Below are 19,227 nucleotides of genomic sequence, written 5' to 3' on the forward strand. Positions count from 1 at the left end.
GGCATAATAATTCTAACACCTGATCCAAATAATCTTTTGTGAGCATGAGGAACACTAAAATATGCACAGTGGTAGCAATGAATAACTTAGTGTGATATACATCTACAGAACGCTATCCCTCATGATTCATTTGACTAGTCTTTTAATTCTTGGATAAAAGCATAGGAAAGCCTGTCAGTGTAAATAAACTGTTACTGCAAACTGCTAACAGCTAACATTAGAGTTTTAGAAGATATATTGTGTGAACCATATCTTCTTCTTCTTTAGGCTTCTCCCATTAGGGGTCACCACAGGGGATCATCTGTCTCCATACCCCCCTGTCCTCTACATCTGCCTCTTTCACACCAACTACCTGCATGTCTTCCCTCACCACATCCATAAACATCCTCCTTGGTCTTTCTCTTTTCCTCCTTCCTGGTGGCTCCATCCTCAGCATTCTCCAGCCTATATAGCCCATGTCCCTCCTCTGCACACATGCCCAAACCATCTTAATCCTGCCTCCCACACCTTGTCTCCAAACGGTGTGAACCAGATTTATATATATATATATATATATATATATATATATATATATATATATATATATATATATATATATATATATATATATATATATATAATATAAATATAGATAAATAAATATGGTGCGAAAATTTACACTCCAGACCTCCAGACCCCATAATAACAAAGCAATTTCCAAATTAGTGCAAAATTATATAAAAAAAGAAAATAAATTACATTGATGTAAGTATTACAAGGTCCTTGGTCAAATTCTTTGTGGGCTTTTATGTGTCTTACATGCTTGAGATGTTTCTGTCTGGCCTTTCTGCTGTAAAGCTTAGACTGTTAGTGTTTTGCAGTGATGGTTGCTATAAGTTTCTTTTATCTTCACAAATGGTCATGTCTCTTACCAGCTCAGAACTTATGAAGGGTCCAATTTTCTTTCCTTTATGAATTATAAAGGCGACTGTGCACTTGAAAATATTTAATGAGCAGAATTGTTTTGTATCTTTCCCAGATTTGTGCTGTCCTGTCTTTGAGCTGTTCTGGCAGTTTCTTTGGCCTTGTTTCTTCTTCTTCTTCTTCTTCTTCTTTTGTTCTGATAGACATTATGCAGACATGCATGTACTGTATCTTTCAAATCATGTCCATTTACTTGAATTTGGCACAGGTGGACTCTGGTCAAAGATGATCCCAGGAAATGTAATGCACAGCAGCATCACTGAAGTGTCATAGCATCAGGTCTGAAAACATCTGTCAATGTGATTTTTTAGTAATAGCTACGAAAAATGATCACAATCTGGCTAGTTGATTTGAAAAAAATTAACTATAAAAATGTATTAAGTTGCTGTTGTGACATTTATCTTTTTTTTTTACCTTAGTTATTCACCCCTTGCCTAGAAATGGTTACCTTTAAAACAAACAATTAATAATAATTAAAAAAACTATTTTTAATTCAAAATAATTAGGCTACATGATAGCAGATTTACGTACCCGGCTTATGCTAATACCAGTTTATATAAAAGATACATTCACAAAGGCACTTCTGTCCCAAGAAATATAATTTTAATAGAATTTTTATTTCTCTTAAAACACATTGATTCAAATTCCTAAAAATGTACATTGTATGGACAGTTTAATAAAATTGACCACTTTTATTTAATTTTATTTAGTCACTCGATATTTGTGAGCTCCCAGCAAAGGCTGACAGAGGGCGCTATTTCACTATAAGGCGCTTGAGTAACCTGCCTCACCGTTCGGTCTGTTAGTTTACGTCATTTTTGAATTAACCCCGCCTCCAGGCGTTCATTCATTGGATGTTTTTCTCCAATCACAGGCGGTGACTTACTTCTGATTGGCTTTTCGAGATGTCATTGTGTCTCACTATTCACGCTCAGCCCAGGTTGAATGCTCGGCAACAAAGTAACGCAAGTGAAGCGTGTGGGTAGGAGGTGAACTTTATTCCTTTACAACATTGCAGGCCGTAACTTTTTTTTATATATACTTTTTATAATGTTTCAAGTTTCCGCGTTTGGATTATGTATTAGCACGTTCACGCACAAGATTTTTTCTTTTTTAACTCATATATTTGAGTTTATTATCTCACGGTTCGACTGTTGTACGCTTCACTTTGTTGGGATCCTTGTTCATTAATCAGGGGAGGAAATGGTGCCGTGACTCTTTATCAAGCAACATCTAAGAGGGTCGCTTTGCAGTTCCTGGAAAGGAGCTCGGTGTTTTATTTTCTACGCTGCACATTTTTTGTGGTTTTATTTTTTTTTCAAGCATCTTTCCGACTCGTGGGGGACAGAAATGTTTTTTATTTTAAAGTTTGGTTTCGTTTTGCGCCCCATTCTCTTATCCTGCACTGAGCATCGGAGTGGAGTCTAGACAATGTCCTACTGAACTGAGTTGTACAAACCTTTTTTTCTTTTTGCATTTTATTTCTGATTTCAAAATGGATGTAACTGTGTCTGAGCTGATGGCGAACTTCATGGAGTCTCCGCTGGTGGCTTGGGTAAGTAAATGAGTGAAAAGAAAAGAGTGTGGATCATGTAGGGAGACACGGCACCTGCTGCTGGGGGTCTTCATTTCAGCTATTTAATGCAAGAGAAGGACCTAACCTTTCTATTTGATAGACTTAATAATGACATCATTTTAGAGTTTAGATTTGTAAATATTTATAGGCCGCTTTTCAAACAATACCATTCTGGATTTGATGGCGTTTTACACTATTTTAACTGTACCCTTACAAAAACGTCAAATTTCTGCTTTTCACGTGCGCTTCACGTGTGCTTACCCCCCCCTCACACGATCCTTATTATCATTTATTTGTTTTTACCTTTATAAGATTTCCCCCCTATGTGCGCATGTAATCACACTGATTATATTGATTTTTTTTTAAGTTAAGGAGGGAATACATACAAAGTACATTTGCTATTGGATCATTATATAATGTGATGTAAAAAACATAAAATAAAAAAAACACAAGTTTGACAGTGCAATTTCTTGGAAACTTGTTTATAAACGTTTCACGGTTTTTGTTTGTTTCTATGAAGGGAAGATTAAAGCTTTGTGTTGTGTTGTGTGTGGGGAAACAAATTTCTTGTTTATTGAGGTTGTGTTGTCAAGTGTATAACTTTTGTACATGGAAGATGTATTTTTTACTAAGTAAGGATGGTATGGTGCCTGTAGAGTATTTTGTGTAGGTGCAGATATTGTACCTCTACAATAGAAAGGAATCTGTACTCCGATCTTGAAATTGAATGTTCATGTTACAGGTACAATGATTATCACCCCCTTGTTCACTTGAGTACTTGAGAGTGCAGAGTGCAAATATCCTGGAGGAAAACCACCCTTAAACCATCTAATGCTTGTGTTCCACTGAGCTCAACTATAGTGTAAAGAGCATGGTGTCTGTGTGTGCATGTGGAGGAACTCACTCGGTGAAACCGTTTGATGAAACCTGCGGTACTTCCCACGACCCCTCACCGTGGCACTGCATCCTGTTTGGCTCTGCGTCTCCTAATGATTTCTTTCTTCAGCCTCCAGCTTTTATGTTTCTGTGTAAAAAAAAAAAAAAGTTTACAGCAGCAATCTGGTGCACAAGGTCTTGGTTCAAAGAAAATAGGAAATGCTGCTGTTTGAAGGTGTTTATTAACAGCAATAGGCTTTTTCTTCCTGTTAGTTAAGTTCTACTTTTTCTACAGGTAAAGACCTTTGGACCACTGGCTTCGAATTGTGAGGACAAGCTCTCCATGTTTATGGAGCTGGTGGATGGGGTGTTCCTTCATAAAATCATGACCCATATGTAAGTGGCTCAAACAACAGTACATGCAGATGTGTGTGTGTGTGTGTGTGTGTGTGTGTGTGTGTGTGTGTGTGTGTGTGTGTGTGTGTGTGTGTGTGTGTGTGGTAGTAGAGTTTAATTTTGCAGCTGTCACATGGCTTCTGTAACCACATCCTTTCGTTAGCTGCCAGAAATCAGACTAGGTAGTTACATTAATTTTCTGCATTTATGTTTCATCACTCTGTCAATGTGTAATTACTACATCTATGCAGTCTTTAGTGACCTTGAGCTACAATAAAAATGGTGTGGGAGATGCTGAAGCCTGTGTTGGTCATTTATACTGTGTTGAGTTTTCATTTGGCGCTTTTTTTTTTTCTTTTCTAAGTTCGAATACCTCATAAGAAGTTTCGTTTTTTTGCTCTGCTGTAACTGCAGGTGTCTTCCATGCTTCCTGTTGAGAAAGCATAAAATTGTTCATGATACTGTGGTGAGATTACTATTACATGAGTGAATGTCTGATGTGCCAGAACGTACATTTTCTTTGGCTTAATTGTGAAGTATTGCAATTCTGAAAATGAGGAAAGGTTTTGGTATATTGGGCCGTTCTGCCCTTCGAAATTGAACACAATTTAGTGTACACATAAATGTTCAAAAGCAGCTAACCCTTCATTTTAAGAACTTTATTTTGTCCGAACGTGATTCCAGTCATGCAGTTGGTGTTTGTTCCTGCGGGCTACGTGTTCTTGCCACTCTCCTTTTCTTTTTCTGCTCTCAATCAGTGTTTGTGTCTTTTGTGCTTTTCCCAGCTGTGCTATCCAAAGCGCCCCTGGGTGACCCTGCTCCCCCACCCCCTCTCCCAAATGTCCTTTAACCCCCTTTCTATCAAGCTGTTTAGTCTTCTCTGTTATTAATGAACATGACCAATGCTCCTCAGACAAAGACAATATTTTGCTCATAATGGGGGTTTGTAGGGACCGGGGGAATTTAGATTAGAGCATGACGTGTGCTCGGGTTATGCATGAGCTCCTCTCTGACAGTCCCATTCAAGATATCGCATCATGCGTAATGTACTTAATCATATGTTTTTGCTGTAATACCATAAGGCCTACTGTATAACAGATATAAAAAAAAGACAGATTCAAAGCTTTTTATAGCTGGAAATCCACTTGAAACAATGTTTTTGTCAGACAATGTTTTTGTTACCATGCTTTTTTTTTTTTTTATGTTTGTGTGTTTTAATCGTTGGTATTGACTGCTTGGTTAGTGTTTGTTATAACTGCTGCGTGGGTGTCAATGTTTATTCTGGTTTTATTGCCTGTACCAGAGAAATGTGAATCAATTAGAAGTCCAGCATTACATTAGACACTTACTATCATTATTTGCTATGAATGTTTGTTTGTCTTGATGTGTTTGTACAAGCATTGTTTGTGTGTATGTCTGTTTCTCTGACTCTCATTCACTAAAAAAAAAAAAAAAAAAAACCCACCTCTGTGTCCTTGACTTTCAGGAGTATTTCTTGCATTATACACACTCACACAGACTATAGGCAATGATATTCACATGAACTAGTCCTGTCTGCAGATGCCATCTCTCTGTGCACTGTGTCCTTTCTCCAGATTTTTCACCAAACAAGCTTTTTGTTATGCTTCAGACTTTTCCTTTACCTATAGCCTAACACAGCAGTCGTTCCAACCTAAAGACTATACAAAACATTTAAAGACGACAGCAGGATTGAAAAACTGTAATTGCTTAAACTTTTTCTTTTCTTTTCAAAAACAAGAAAGTAGGAATGGTACCAGAAAGGCGGAATTTGCATTCCCTTTTTACAAAGCCAATGTAAATGAGGCTGGGACAAATAAGGTTTGTGTGGAAGCTCAACTAGTGTGTGCCAGAGCCTGGTTGCTGGACATGCTGCTCAGAGAACTATAACTCTGTTCACTCTCACTTACCTGAAATGCAGTCTGTATTTACAGAGGTTCATGCACAAAATTCTAATTTGGTACAATATGGTAGAGTCTTGATGTGATATTGGATCGGCTGAATAGGTGCATTAGGTTTCCATTTGCAAGTTGTTTAAAATGCTAATTGTTACTAAAGACTGTTGCACTTAGCAGCATTTAAAAAGGAAAAACAACCACTGTTCATTATGCAGTATTTCTTTGGCCAAAAGTCTGTGTTTTTTATTATTACAACAATACGATACAACAACCAAAAATGCACAAAAAATACTAACCTGAAATGCAGGAATTGGAAACATGAGTAGTCTTCGACCTTCCTGAACCCACGTTATAGAGTCATTTTCTCTCTCTCTCTCTCTTTATATATACTGTATATGTGTGTGTGTGTGTGTGTGTCTGTGTGTGTGTGTGTATATGAATGGATGTCCGATTGCTTGAAGATCATAGAAGAAGATTAAACTGTGTGTATTGTATGGTATTTGCATAACTGCAACTGTTTAACTTTTTCATTCCCCCAACAGAGACCCAAATCCTACAAATCACCGGGTGAACAAACAAGTGAACAGTGATGTCAACCTCCGAATCCAGAACCTCAGCACTGTAACCAGACACATCAGAAACTACTACCAGGTAAATGTACAGTGGGGGTGAAGTTTATGCATAGAAGCATTGGACTTCCTACTTTACTAGGAATAGTCTGCTAAAGGTTACCTCAGGTTTTCAAGCTGCTTCTTGGTTTGACGTTGGCACATGGCAGCTGGTTTGCAGGCATCGTGTTGAGGGGCACTTTCAACTTGTGGGATTCCAAAAAAATGGAAGCTAAAATAAAATTGGCGTTTTATTGTTCTTACACTGTGTATGTCTTAACAGTGTGCAGGTACAACATTATTCTTGCTGTCAAAATTGTATATCTAATATATTTAAAAACAAAGTGAATAGTTTTAAAAGACTAGAATGGATCGAAATAGATGGAAATCAGGGTGGTCTCTGAGTTTTTGAAAGTTTTACTAGGCTTGTAATGATCTTAATGATAGTCGTTAGAGTCGTTAGAGGAAAAAAAAATCTTTCAGGAGGTTCAGAAGAAAAGCTATCTTTAGTGCAAGTCCTCCAGTTTCATCCTGCATCCTGAAGTGTGGTTTTAAAAAACACTTTCTAAGGAAGTGGATATAATTTTGTGGTTATATGGGTGGATTTTATATCCTTCTGGTGTTCTGGTGGATTCTGGGAGTAGTTCATTTAAATCATTACTCTCAATACATACTCTGGTTTCTGCATTATAGCTACCGTACTCAACTGGTAGAGAAAAGTTATGAATCCGCCAGCATACCGTACGGCCTCATCAAAAGGTGTTTTCTTTTTCTTTAGTACCCATGCTAACTCTCAACCGTCTTACTATCTCTTTAAATTCAGGCTTCTGCTGAAGGTGCTGTGAAAGAGGATCATTAACACACAATTTGCAAATAAATCAACTATAAATTTAGACATTTGTTGTAGACCTTTTTTTTTAGATTCTAACCAAACAACAAACAGAAAATCAAAAACCTACGAATTCCGCTTTTAAAAGCTTGTACTGCATCTTTTTGGTAAACACTGGTCCCCGGAACTCGCGGGGGTTACGTTTCAAGAAGCTCAGAAAATCCACAAATTTTTAGTTTTTTATTTATTTTAGTTTAGAAATTTTAGAGTTATTCCTAACGTTTTTAAACATTCGGCCCTGTTGCATCAAGTTCGTCGTTCGTGCACCACATTTGACACGATTGAAGATCTGAATCGCAAGTGTGCAACACCTTAAACAGCAAAACATGAAGGAAGACAATGTAAAGTCTAGCTTGACTCAACAAACATGGTAGATGGCTATTAGTATTCAGATGGTTCTCGTTTGGGCATGATAAAAATCTAACAATAGCTTAGCTGACCTATAAATAGGACAAGTTGCTTTATTTTGAAGAACAGTGCAAAAAGTAGAAGAAAAATTGCATGTAAACTTTTGATATCACAAAAATGGTAAAACACACTCGAAATGTGATATTTCTTCCTCAGTCGTACAACCCTACTTCTACGTTACCTCATTTCACATACTAATATGGACCATGGTGTTGTCTGTTTAAATGATTCACAGGTAAAGTAAGACGGAAACCTAAAGTATAAATGAAGTGCAGGCTGACTGTTGTCGGGTTTGATCAGACAGCTCTAGTGTGAGCCCGTTTTATTTCTTAGGCCTGCTGTGTGGGCTTTCATAATAAGTAACAGAGCTCTGTGTGTGTGTGTGTGTGTGTGTGTGTGTGTGTGTGTGTGTGTGTGTGTGTGTGTGTGTGTGTGTTTATGCACGCATGTGCTACTTTAGAGGCACGCTTAACTTGTGGTAAATACACCCTACTGCAAGCCATTAAACCTGCCCTAACACAGCGCTTCTGCATCTAGCTGGTATGCCTAAAGGCCTTCATTGTAAAAATGAGCAAAAATAACCACCATAACTATTTCACTGAACATGGAAGCAACACATTCGTGAAACCCCATTCTCTGTCTGCCGTCTCATAATGGCAGTCTAAATAGTGGCCTGCCGAGCCTAAACATGTCCACTGTGGTTCTTATGATGTGGGTATGGAGGGCCTTCAAAGCAACAACATCTACAGGTCAGCATTCTCCTGATCAGAAGCAGATGTGTTGTTTCAGCACATGTTAATCACACTCCCATGGACCCTCACTCACAGGCCGGTGAACGGTTGGTGTGTAGTTTGATAAATAGCTCCTAGGCCCCCTAACTTGTTATTTCAAGGAAATCTGGAAAGTTGTTAACGGAAATGCTTAACTCTTTGTAATACATTAGCTCTCATGTTAGATTAGAGTCTAGAGTTTCCCACTGCCAATAAAACCGATTCCGTTTTAGCACTCCACTGCAGTTGTTTAGTCTCCTGCTTTATTTTTCAGGATAATTAAAAATAAATGTTACATTTTTAAATGTAAAACTCTCTGATGCTTGAAAATATTGAAATAAGTTTTTAAGTCCAATCTATGTGAAATTGTATTACTGACAATAAAAAAAAAATACTGTTAATCCTGCTTACATCATCAGACAAGCTTGTACTGTAAATTAGGTTGAATAAACATAAACAAACTTTCGCTGTAATATTAGCTATGCAGTGTTTAGAGAAACTGCTTTAGGCAATAAACAGGAGGTGGTCTGGAAACGTAATAGTCAAACTCCAACCTAAAGTCAAAATCTCAATTAAAAAAAAAAAAAAGTTGCTATTAGTAGTGTCTAATCAGATTTGCATCATACTATTCCATCCTTTAGTTGGTGGCTTTTAGATGAGCAGCAATGCCACAGAGATTTGAATTCATTTCTGACCCAGTCAAAACATTATCATAGTCTTTACCCTCAATGGCATTAAAAAAAAGACCTCCGACACTGATTAGATCTTTTCTATTTTGTAAGTTGACCGAGCTCAACTTGCAACCAAATTTTTTCTTTTTCTTTCTTTCCTTTTCCATCTTTTTAATGTGATCCTTTTTACGACCACTAATAATACAATGTAAGCTTGTCTTAAAGCTGTGTAATTGGCTTTTATATGGCTGTTGTGTGAAAATTACTATACATATTTAAAACATGAAAATAGTGTATACATTATAAAGGCTATGTGACCCACACCAACCCATTTTACTGAATATCAGTACAGTGGCTTAGAATATATAAACCATGTTGCTGCTGTCCAAAAGAATAGCTGTTTTGAATTGAAGCTTGAAATTATATTGCTTTATTAGTAGATTAACTCGCCAGTGTCCAGTGTGGGATGTTATGCATACATAGCACACGTTACCCATTTATTACGACGACCGGCATGTTGCTGGAGACATGATGAGTGAGTGAACACTACTCTTTTGTCTGACCACTATATTTTCCGGGTTAGTTATTAAACTCAAAACACAATTAAATGTTCACTTTGATCTGTAATTCATACTGATTCAGCTATTCAGCAGGGTGGTGATACACTTGCATGCTGATGCTCAGTCATCTCAAACCGTATGTGTTGGTCACACAGGAAATGTAGCTGATAAATTATAAATAACCTCAGCAGAAAATGATTTTGAGACATATTTAAAGCAACATTACTTGCATTTGAAAAGTACTATGTAATGCCAAAACTTTGTAAAATTGTAGTTCGTTCATCTTCGGTTCAATCCAGCACTCTGTATGGTTCTTTAGGTTATTTCTCAGGTTTTTCAAGATTTTTTTCTATTTGTACAGCTTTGTATAAATAGATGATCATAATTTAGTCCCTATAAGATTGTCTCTAATGATCAAGCCAGTGGCAATAGTGGTAAGGAAAAGTCCCTGAGATGGTATGAGGAAGAAACTGAGATGAACCAGGCACACGGGAACCCATCCTCATCTGGGTGAAACAGAATATCCATTCATTATAGTTCCTTCATAGTTGACTGTTCCCTGTTTGGCACTTTAACAGGCCTCAACCATTGTAACAGTTTATATTAGTTTATACTGTTCATATCATGGCTGTAACTAATAATATTTTTTTTTTTATAATTGATTAATCGGATTTAAAATTTTGTATATTTGTTGCTTATTTTATTTGATGTTTTGCTTATTATAAGTACAATAATCCCCCGTTTATCTCGGTGGTTACGTTCCAAAATGTTTATGTATACATTACTGTACTGTATTAACATTTTACTTCATTTTATAATTAATAATTATATAAAATATTTTTATTAATAAATTTCAGTATTTCAACATAGAACACCATAAAATACCCCTCTAAACATTGCTTGTGTGTGTGTGTGTGTGTGTGTGTGTGTGTGTGTGTGTGTGTGTGTGTGTGTGTGTGTGTGTGTGTGTGTGTGTGTGTGTGTGTAAAAATGCAATTCCGGGATAAACCAGGGATTCCTGCATATAAAACTTTAATTCATGGTAACCATGCTTACAAAAACCTATATAAAATATAATACAATGTTTTAAGAAAAAAAAAACCCACTTTGTACAGTATAAGCATCCAGAATATATATATTTTTTAAATTTTATATTTCATTTTGTATAATAAATAAACGATATATGCATAAATGAATTATGCAAACATTAAAAACAAGCATTTTAAGCAATTTTGTAAAACCTGAAAAATGTGCATTGGTGTACAAATGCATAATCATTCGCTGAAAACTATAACAGTAACTAAAAATGCAACCGTTTACTGCTGCTGTTATTTTCTGCTTTTAGATTGTGTTTGTATAGTTTTAATTTTAGTCCATCACTGTGTCGCGAGCGAGCTGATTGCACACCCTGATGCTCGCGAGTCACAAAAGAACAGATCCAGTGCGACTGTCCAGAAGTTACAAACAGTTTACACAATGACGCTTAATTAAACTATACCATTTTTACATGATGAGGATTATACAGTTTTTGCTCACCGTGCTGATGTTTCGCCTTCAACCGTGACACTTTTCAAGTGCTCGTGCATCACTGTGGTACTTCAATGCCACACAAGCTCCGCTTTGCACAACTTGCAGGTACAGTTTTCCTTGCGTTTCAGTTGTGTTTAATATAAAATGCTCCCTTGCCTTGGATGACCTCCTCCACACTTGTTCCTGCTGCCATTTCCCAAGTGCCTGTGTTATCTTACTTTAACTTGGCAGCCCAACTAATCAAGAACGGCGTTTGTTGACAGCAGAATGCCGTTATCGATTATGGATTTTATCAATTAGTTGTTGCAGCCCTAGTTCATGTCCTTGCAGTCCAGCTCCATCTTTACCGGTTTCGAGTTTAACCCTCCCACAAAGAGATCATTTTCATGAATATATTTTATAGAATTACCTTAACCATACCTTAATGTATTTACCTATAGCTGTTAATGACTGGGTATACGACAACGCAAAATTAGTCTTGCACTCTGTTAGTGTAATTTTAGTAATAAAATAACAAACTAGAAGCTCCAGTGCATTAAAAACCAAAGCGTTTGATTCAAATATATTATATAAATAAGACTCTGTTTCTGACCTACTGTGAGTAATGGCAGGAATCCTTTCAGTAATTAACGTGCATTTTCCAGCATTCTTAAACGGAAAAAGTATAGCCAGAGCCCCACCTCAGGATTCACTGTATGAGGCATAGCTTTTGGCATCATAACAGAAGCCTTTCCATGTAACCTGCCTTTTAACCAGATATCTTCAGCAGATTTTGATGATTAGCTCTATAGACCACTGAAAATGTAGGTGTATTGACTGAACAGTGTTAGCATGTTAGTTAGAAACATACTCTTACATTTTCTCTTACACCTGGTGCAGCATAACTGACACATTTACATTGGTATATTTTATTTTAGAATACACCATTCTATGCTAAGCAATTAACATATAGCAAAGATATTTTAGTTATGTGAACCATTCAATTCAAAACAAATAATCTTTATACTCTGTGGTCCATAAAATTGTATTTTTTTTCTTTCTAGCCAAAAGATTGAAATACAAAATTTTTGTTTCTTGGCATTGCACTTCGGAGGGAGTATACAAAACTTCTGTCTTCTGTCCAACTGCATATTTTTATACTTCGCAATTTGGGTTTTTTTTAACAATCTTGATTGGACCTGTTGACTCGGACTAGCCCACTTGCTACACTACGGTTTATACACAGTGATTATCACTTTGCATTCTACCATTTAATTACGCGCACCGCAAAAAAAAAAAAAAAAAAGAAAATTAGATTTGCTCCCAAATAATCCCAAGCTCAACCACCAGATAGCATGCCCTTGAGAAATGGAGTTGCAGGCAGTAAGGACAATGAGTATCTGAGGGGGAGGGGTGCCTATTCTCCCTGCCTATTGTCAACAATGAGAGTCTAGTCTTCCGTGTGAGCCGGTGTGCAGTGTAAACTGACTCCGCTCAAACCTGCTATATGAGAGATGTGAGCTTCCCAGTGCCCTTGTTGAGTGTCTGAATGCACTGAAGTGAATCAGACCACAGTGCCTTGCTAACTATGGCCTGTTTGCTAATTAATGCTTTTACTTTATATTATACTGTACTGAGTAAGGTCTCCATTTGCTCTTAAACAGTCTAAATTCTCCATGCCATTAATTCCACAGGATGTTGGAAACATACCTTTTAAGAATCGTATTAATTTAATTGCATTGCTGCAAATCATGTGTTCTGCTGCATCGGGCAAGTGGGCAAGTGATTAATTAGCATTTAGCAGGCCCAAACTGTGCCACGAAATCATTCCTCACACCGTTCCACCACCTCCACCAGCCTGGACTCTTGACACAAGGCAGGTTGGGTCCATGAATTTTTTTTCTAAAGGCATCAAATTCTGACCCTATCATCAATACTTAAGATATCTGCTGCTGACTTTACATGACCGTACACTTGCAAGCTATCCAGTGATGTTCACTCCAGGTGTATTATACCTGGCAGTCTTCAGGCATTTTGCATTAGCGTGCTACAGTTTAACATCAGAGCATGCTGGTATGAGTTATTATGACAAATGAATCTGGCGTGATTCCTTCTTGAACACCACCTTACCCTCATCTTACATACTTTTGCTTTCTGTTAAGCAAATGGAGATTTTTATTAATGCTAATGTGATGAATACAATGTAAATACAACTATATTTATTACGGTCGCCACACTGATATTTAGGTCGAAAATATAGCTTTGATCTTTATGTATTTAGCTAGAAGACCAGAAAACATTTTTGAACACTTGGGGGGGATTAGATTAGATAGATCAGTGAAACACTTGACAAGCAATGTTAATAGTAAAAGGGATTTTGAACTGAAGAGCATCCAGATGTACTTTGCACTTTAAGCAGTGGCAGCTTAACAGCTGATTTTGTTAATGAACTGTACGCATATAATATGTTGATATTGTTGATAATAACAAGTCCTCCCATGTTCATCTTCAACCTACATTGGTTTATGATTAAACTATTTTATTACCATTTGTAAAATAAAAACTCACGAGTACAACACAAGCTTAGCAAAAGGAGATTTTTGATTTCACCTCACTTAGTTTTCTAATCATATGTACATAAAACAGAACGAGTCTATGATCAATAAAAAGTTATGGTGCCTGGGAGAGCCACTTGTTCCTCATTGTGTTGGTGGGACACTGTGTTTGTGTGGTGTATATTGTAAGCCGATGTCAGACTGACTTTTGTGTGGTTTCACTCAGCCATTTGATGGACATCTGTTTTCTTGCATGGCATGTACAGCAGATCCATCATGTTTGGGCCACTGACTAAAGATCAATCACTCTTTTAAAAGTAAATTATTAAAGTAACACGCTAAAGCCTAAAGCTTAAAGAGGCTCAGAGGAGCCCAGGTGACTCAGCACCTCTCTGTTCTATGATGATATGATAAACCTCTGAGATATTCATGTGCATAGTCCAGAAGAGTTTGGCACTGAATCTGTTGAGCTTGTCTTTGAGCCTCTATTGTAGAGCTGGGTTAGAATAGACCTCGTTTGCTTAATAGAGGAGGGAGAAAGGGTGTGTCAGATCTCTGGGCACGGGGGTTGCCATGGACCCTGGAATGCCCCCACACACACACACACACACACACACACACACACACACCCCTCTGTCTTTTCCTCCCTGCTATTTTTTTCTGTCCTGTTATCCTCTGAGTCACTGGGCAGCGAAAGTTAGTGTGTATCCGCCCACAGAACACACTCACTCACAAAGTTTAAGGGTGTGTGGGATTTGTTTGGTCTGCTTTTGCGTAATGTGTGTGTCCCATGTGTTTACTTCATTCTTCTATGGTAGCCACAAAACTGCACTGGCACAAATTCAAATCGTGTCAGATAACCCTCTCATTCTGGTCTTGTTTTCGTGGAAATCGTTACCTGATTGAAACGCTTCTTGACCTGCCCATTTGTGGAGGAAGAGGCCCGCAGAAGTTCTTATGCGGAAATAATGTTAAGAACCTCGGCACGTCCTTAACACAATCCACCCGTTTTTATTGCCGTTTCTGTTTATGGTACTTTAAAAAAGGGAGCGTCCAAAAGCAGTATTGTCTCCAAAGGAGCCCATGTGACAGGAAGTGGTGGCCTGCTCCATGTTCAGTGTCACCTGGCCTCTTTTTGTGTGTGTTTTGTTTGCGCACTTTGCTTGAGCGTGACGTTTGTTCTTTATGTTGGCTGGTGATGGCGAATCGCTTTATCTTAAATGATTCTCATGGCTCTCGTGTGGTATTTTTCAAAAAGGCAGTGAGTCAACAGTATGGAAACTTTACAGTATCAGCTACATAAAAGGATGTTAAGAGCAGAGCTATGTTGTCGTTATTGAATTGGCTTTCCTCATTCTGTTAGAACATTTTTGTAGCTTTTGAACATTATCTGAAACCTCTTTGGTGCAGCATCTGGAGCTCCCTATATTGGCAGTGGGATTTGCTTTCCAGTCTGGTTTTCGTGTGTAAAGTATCGTTACTCTAATAAGCTGTAATGTCCTGCACATTGCCAGCTCAGCAGATTAGTGGATAATATAAAACAGTGTCTGTGAAAGAATTGGGCCACTATTTTTGCTGAAACTGACACTGTTTCATCAGCAGTTATGGGAATTCGCTCCACTAACAACCTTATGGTCTGAGACTGGTGGTGTGAATATTGATTATACTGGAATGTTTCAATACCCAGTGAAACAGCCCGAGGCTCTGCTATAATATAGGTCACAGTGGTATGAAAGCCCTAATTAGCTTGTGCTCCACTGACCACCTTTTTTAAGGACATTCGCTTTCACTTTACATCGTTTTAGTTTTTAGTTTAGTGCATTAGTTACACCTTTTCTTTTCATATGTAGTCTTGAAGTTGCCTAATGACACTGTATGTAATAAGCAAGTGATTTAAGTGGATTAGAATTGTAAATTTCTCAGATGGCACAGGGGTGGAGAGTCAACAGGTATTTAAGCAACAAGAACTAAAAATGTACCGTATTTTTCAGACTATAAGCCGCTACTTTTTCCCACGTTTTGAACCTCGCGGCTTAAACAACGGAGCGGCTTATTTATGAATTTTTCCTGGGTTTTTCCCGGTTTCACAAACTTCAAGCCAAAAAACTAAGCCCCACAGCATCGGGAGAAAAAATGTTGTTTTTTTCTTTAAACGCACGATGATGCCAAAAGATCAACTCTCGAGAGAAATAGTTGTGAAAGGAAGGAGGAAGAATGACTTTCTTGGTAGGCTACTGTTTAGATACAAGCCGTTGTAATGTGTTGTGTCTGGGTGAAGGGAGAGCTCGCTAACTCCAGTTGCAACAGAAATCATATAATCACAGACAGGTTTCCAAAACTCTTGCTTTTTTATTTTTTCGGCAACAGCGTTACAGGTTAGTCAAAGAAACTTAGAAATGAACATCAGAAAATAATGACATATTCCTCGTCTTGAACACATGCAGTAATAGCGGGAAAAAATGCAGTGCCATGCTATTCCCAAAATACCGCTATGCTCCTAAAGGAAGCGCAACATATTTCGCCCATTACACCGTGTGTAACGTGTCTTTTGTTAAAGCCTGTGTAAAGTTCATTAGTTTCAGTGTAGACTTATAGACAGGTGCGGCTTATTTATGTTTAAAATAAAAATATTTGTCAAGTTCAGGCTTATATATGGTCCGGAAATTACGGTTCTTTAGTTTCCGTCAAAGAATTAACACTTCCAGAGTAAAACAAATGCATGAAGAGGATAACATTTTTTTTACCAAAGTATATAGAACAGCATACCATGAATACATCATCAGTAAATAATTTTATATGTCGTCTCCTGAGCACTGTGTGATATATAACCAGCTATTATATTTGGACTTTAAAATAACTTTGTCTTTCATGCAGTTTTTATATGAACTTAAATTATACCTGCATTATATGGCCAAAAGTTTGTGGATACCTAACCATTAAACATTTACATTACATTTGCAGCATTTGTTAGATGCCCTTGTCCTGTTAGAGAAGTGAAGAAAAGAGTGCAGGCAGGGTGGAATGGGTGGAATGGGTGGAATGGGTGGAGAAGAGTGGCAGGAGTGATTTGTGATAGAAGAGTATCTGCAAGAGTGAAAGGGAAAGTTTATAGGACTGTGGTGAGACCTGTGATGTTGTATGGTTTAGTGACAGTGTCATTGAGTAAAAGACAGGAGATGGAGCTGAAGGTAGCAGAGCTGAAGATGTTGAGATTTTCGTTGGGAGTGATGAGGATGGACAAGATTAGAAATTAGTTTATTAGTGGGACAGCACATGTAGGATGTTTTGGTGACAACGTGAGGGAGGCAGATTGAGCTGGTTTGGACATGTGCAAAGAAGGGACATGGGGTATATCGGTAGAAGAATGCTGAGGATGGAGCCCCCAGGAAGGAGGAAAAGAGAAGACCATGGAGGAGGTTTATGGATGTGGTGAAGGAAGACATGCAGGTAGTTGGGTTGAAAGAGGCAGATGTAGAGGACAGAGGGGTACAGAGACGGATGAATTCTCTATGGCAACCCCTAATGGGAGAAGCCGAAACAAGACGAACTAGACGCCCTTGTCCAGAGCGACGTACAAAAGTGCTTCAAGTCTCTATCAATAAATAAATGTACACTGGTACGCTAAATTACAAACGTAAGATAAATCAGCCTACAACTTTTTTTTTTTTTTTTTTTTTTTTGCTTGTTTGTTTTTTAAACCCATATATTGTGTTCCTTTGCCAAAAATATTGCCACAAAGTTGGTTAACATGCAGTTTGATAGATGGCATGTCTTTTATGCTGTAGCATTACAATTTCACTTGAAAGGGAAATTGAAGTGAGGGGCCCAAAAAGATTTCAGCATGACAGTATACAGTATGGTGTAAGAAAACGAGGTTTGCAAAGGTTGGAATGGAAGGACTTGAGTGGCCTCACCTCAACCACACTGGGATATACTGGGACACTGACCCTGCCCTCTTCTTTTCCAACATCACTACTTAACCTCATTAATGCTCTTGTGGCTGAATAGGCAAATTTCCACAGCTACACTCTAAAATCTAGTGGAAACTCTACTCTGAAGACTGGAAGTTATTATTACTGTGAAAGTGGTATTACACCTGGACTGGGATGTTAAAATGATTCCGATGAATGGGATGCTCAGGTGTGCACAACGTTATGTTTTGATTATGTTGTAACATTGTTATGATGCACCACCATTTCCAAAAACAACAGTTAAATCAGGAGCTAATCAGGACCAAGGCAGCTGAAGCTTATATAATTTTTTTTTTTAGCTAAAGAATGCCTGTATTCTGTGTGTTTTGCTCTTGTGTGTGTGTGTGTGTGTGTGTGTGTGTGTGTGTGTGTGTGTGTGTGTGTCTTTTTCATTTGCAAAAAGCCAGACCCTGAGCCCAATTGATTTATTTAATAAAAACACATTAGTGGCTTAATCAGCCTTTTTATGGACATCTCTTGGTGGTTGTAAGAGGCATATAACCTAGCTGTAGGCTTTATGAGCTGTGTGACACTTTCAAATCAGTTTATATATAGGATTGCTTCAGTGTTTTTATGCTGTTATCATAACGTGGCCTCTATGGTGCACCTCGCTCTTCTTTTGTTAGTGTCCGGGTGCACTGATAAGAAACAATACGGGTTGGTTTACTTTACTATTTAGCATAGTAAAGATTATTTTGTATAACTTAGATGAAACAAGATGCCTAGTCAAAGAAACTATTATTTACACATGACACAAGAGACATGTGGGCTTATGCTGAGTCATTAGAGCTAGATGCTTATAACATCCTAGCGTGGTACAAAAGATGTGCAGATATAACAACATTTTAATTTGTATTTTTTAAATAGTAATCATGAATCGTTTTACAGTTTTTCTTCATGAAAGAAATGTGAGGGACTGTTCTCTAATGTGGCTTGGCTTTTAACTTAAAAATGAATAAATTACAGTACCAGGCTAGCTGAACATTATATTTCACTTTCGTTGTTAATTGTTGAATTATACTGATCAGAGTCAAAACATTTTATAATGGTTTTCTTCTTGATATAAAAAAAAAGTAATAAATATGACTAAACAGAGGCAACAGTTACTGTTAAATGCTTATCCATTCATGATTATTTACAGATAAGAAACAATTATTACATTTGTTTATTTATTTTGTTTTGTTTGATTTCACACTTCTGCTGCATATTACTAATTTTGACCGATACTAGAGACTTTGAACAAATGATATGTTTTGAGTTTCAAGTAAAAAATAAATACACGTCTATCTAGTTCTCTGAGAACATGCCATTGTCATTGATTTCATAGTCCAATTCAACTAATCCGAATAGACAAATGAAATGACGAATGAAAAAAATCTCTTTTTCTTGCAGAGTTGCCTTCAGCTAAATAATCTACATGAACGCTTGATTGGTTACAACAAAGCATCTGCTACAGAAACTGTGATAGCTCATGTTTCGAAAGCTGACATGCTCCGGTTTATTCAAAAAAAAAAAGCTTAGCTGGGTCTGCCAGATGAGAATCTTGATTAAATGATTCA

At 37.5% G+C, this 19,227-nt stretch overlaps 1 protein-coding gene across 1 annotated transcript in view; it reads left to right on the forward strand.

The window, feature by feature from the left end:
• Window positions 1–1,863: 1,863 nt before the first annotated feature.
• ccdc88c (coiled-coil domain containing 88C) overlaps window positions 1,864–19,227 on the forward strand; it is a 50,034-nt gene continuing 32,670 nt past the window's right edge. The window contains 3 exon segments of the mRNA XM_046855267.1: window positions 1,864–2,518; window positions 3,711–3,811; window positions 6,270–6,378. Coding sequence (XP_046711223.1) covers window positions 2,459–2,518; window positions 3,711–3,811; window positions 6,270–6,378 — 270 coding nt within the window. The 5' untranslated portion in view covers window positions 1,864–2,458.

This window comes from Silurus meridionalis, chromosome 8 (assembly GCF_014805685.1).
Source record: "Silurus meridionalis isolate SWU-2019-XX chromosome 8, ASM1480568v1, whole genome shotgun sequence".
In the NCBI taxonomy this organism is placed as follows: Eukaryota; Metazoa; Chordata; class Actinopteri; order Siluriformes; family Siluridae; genus Silurus; species Silurus meridionalis.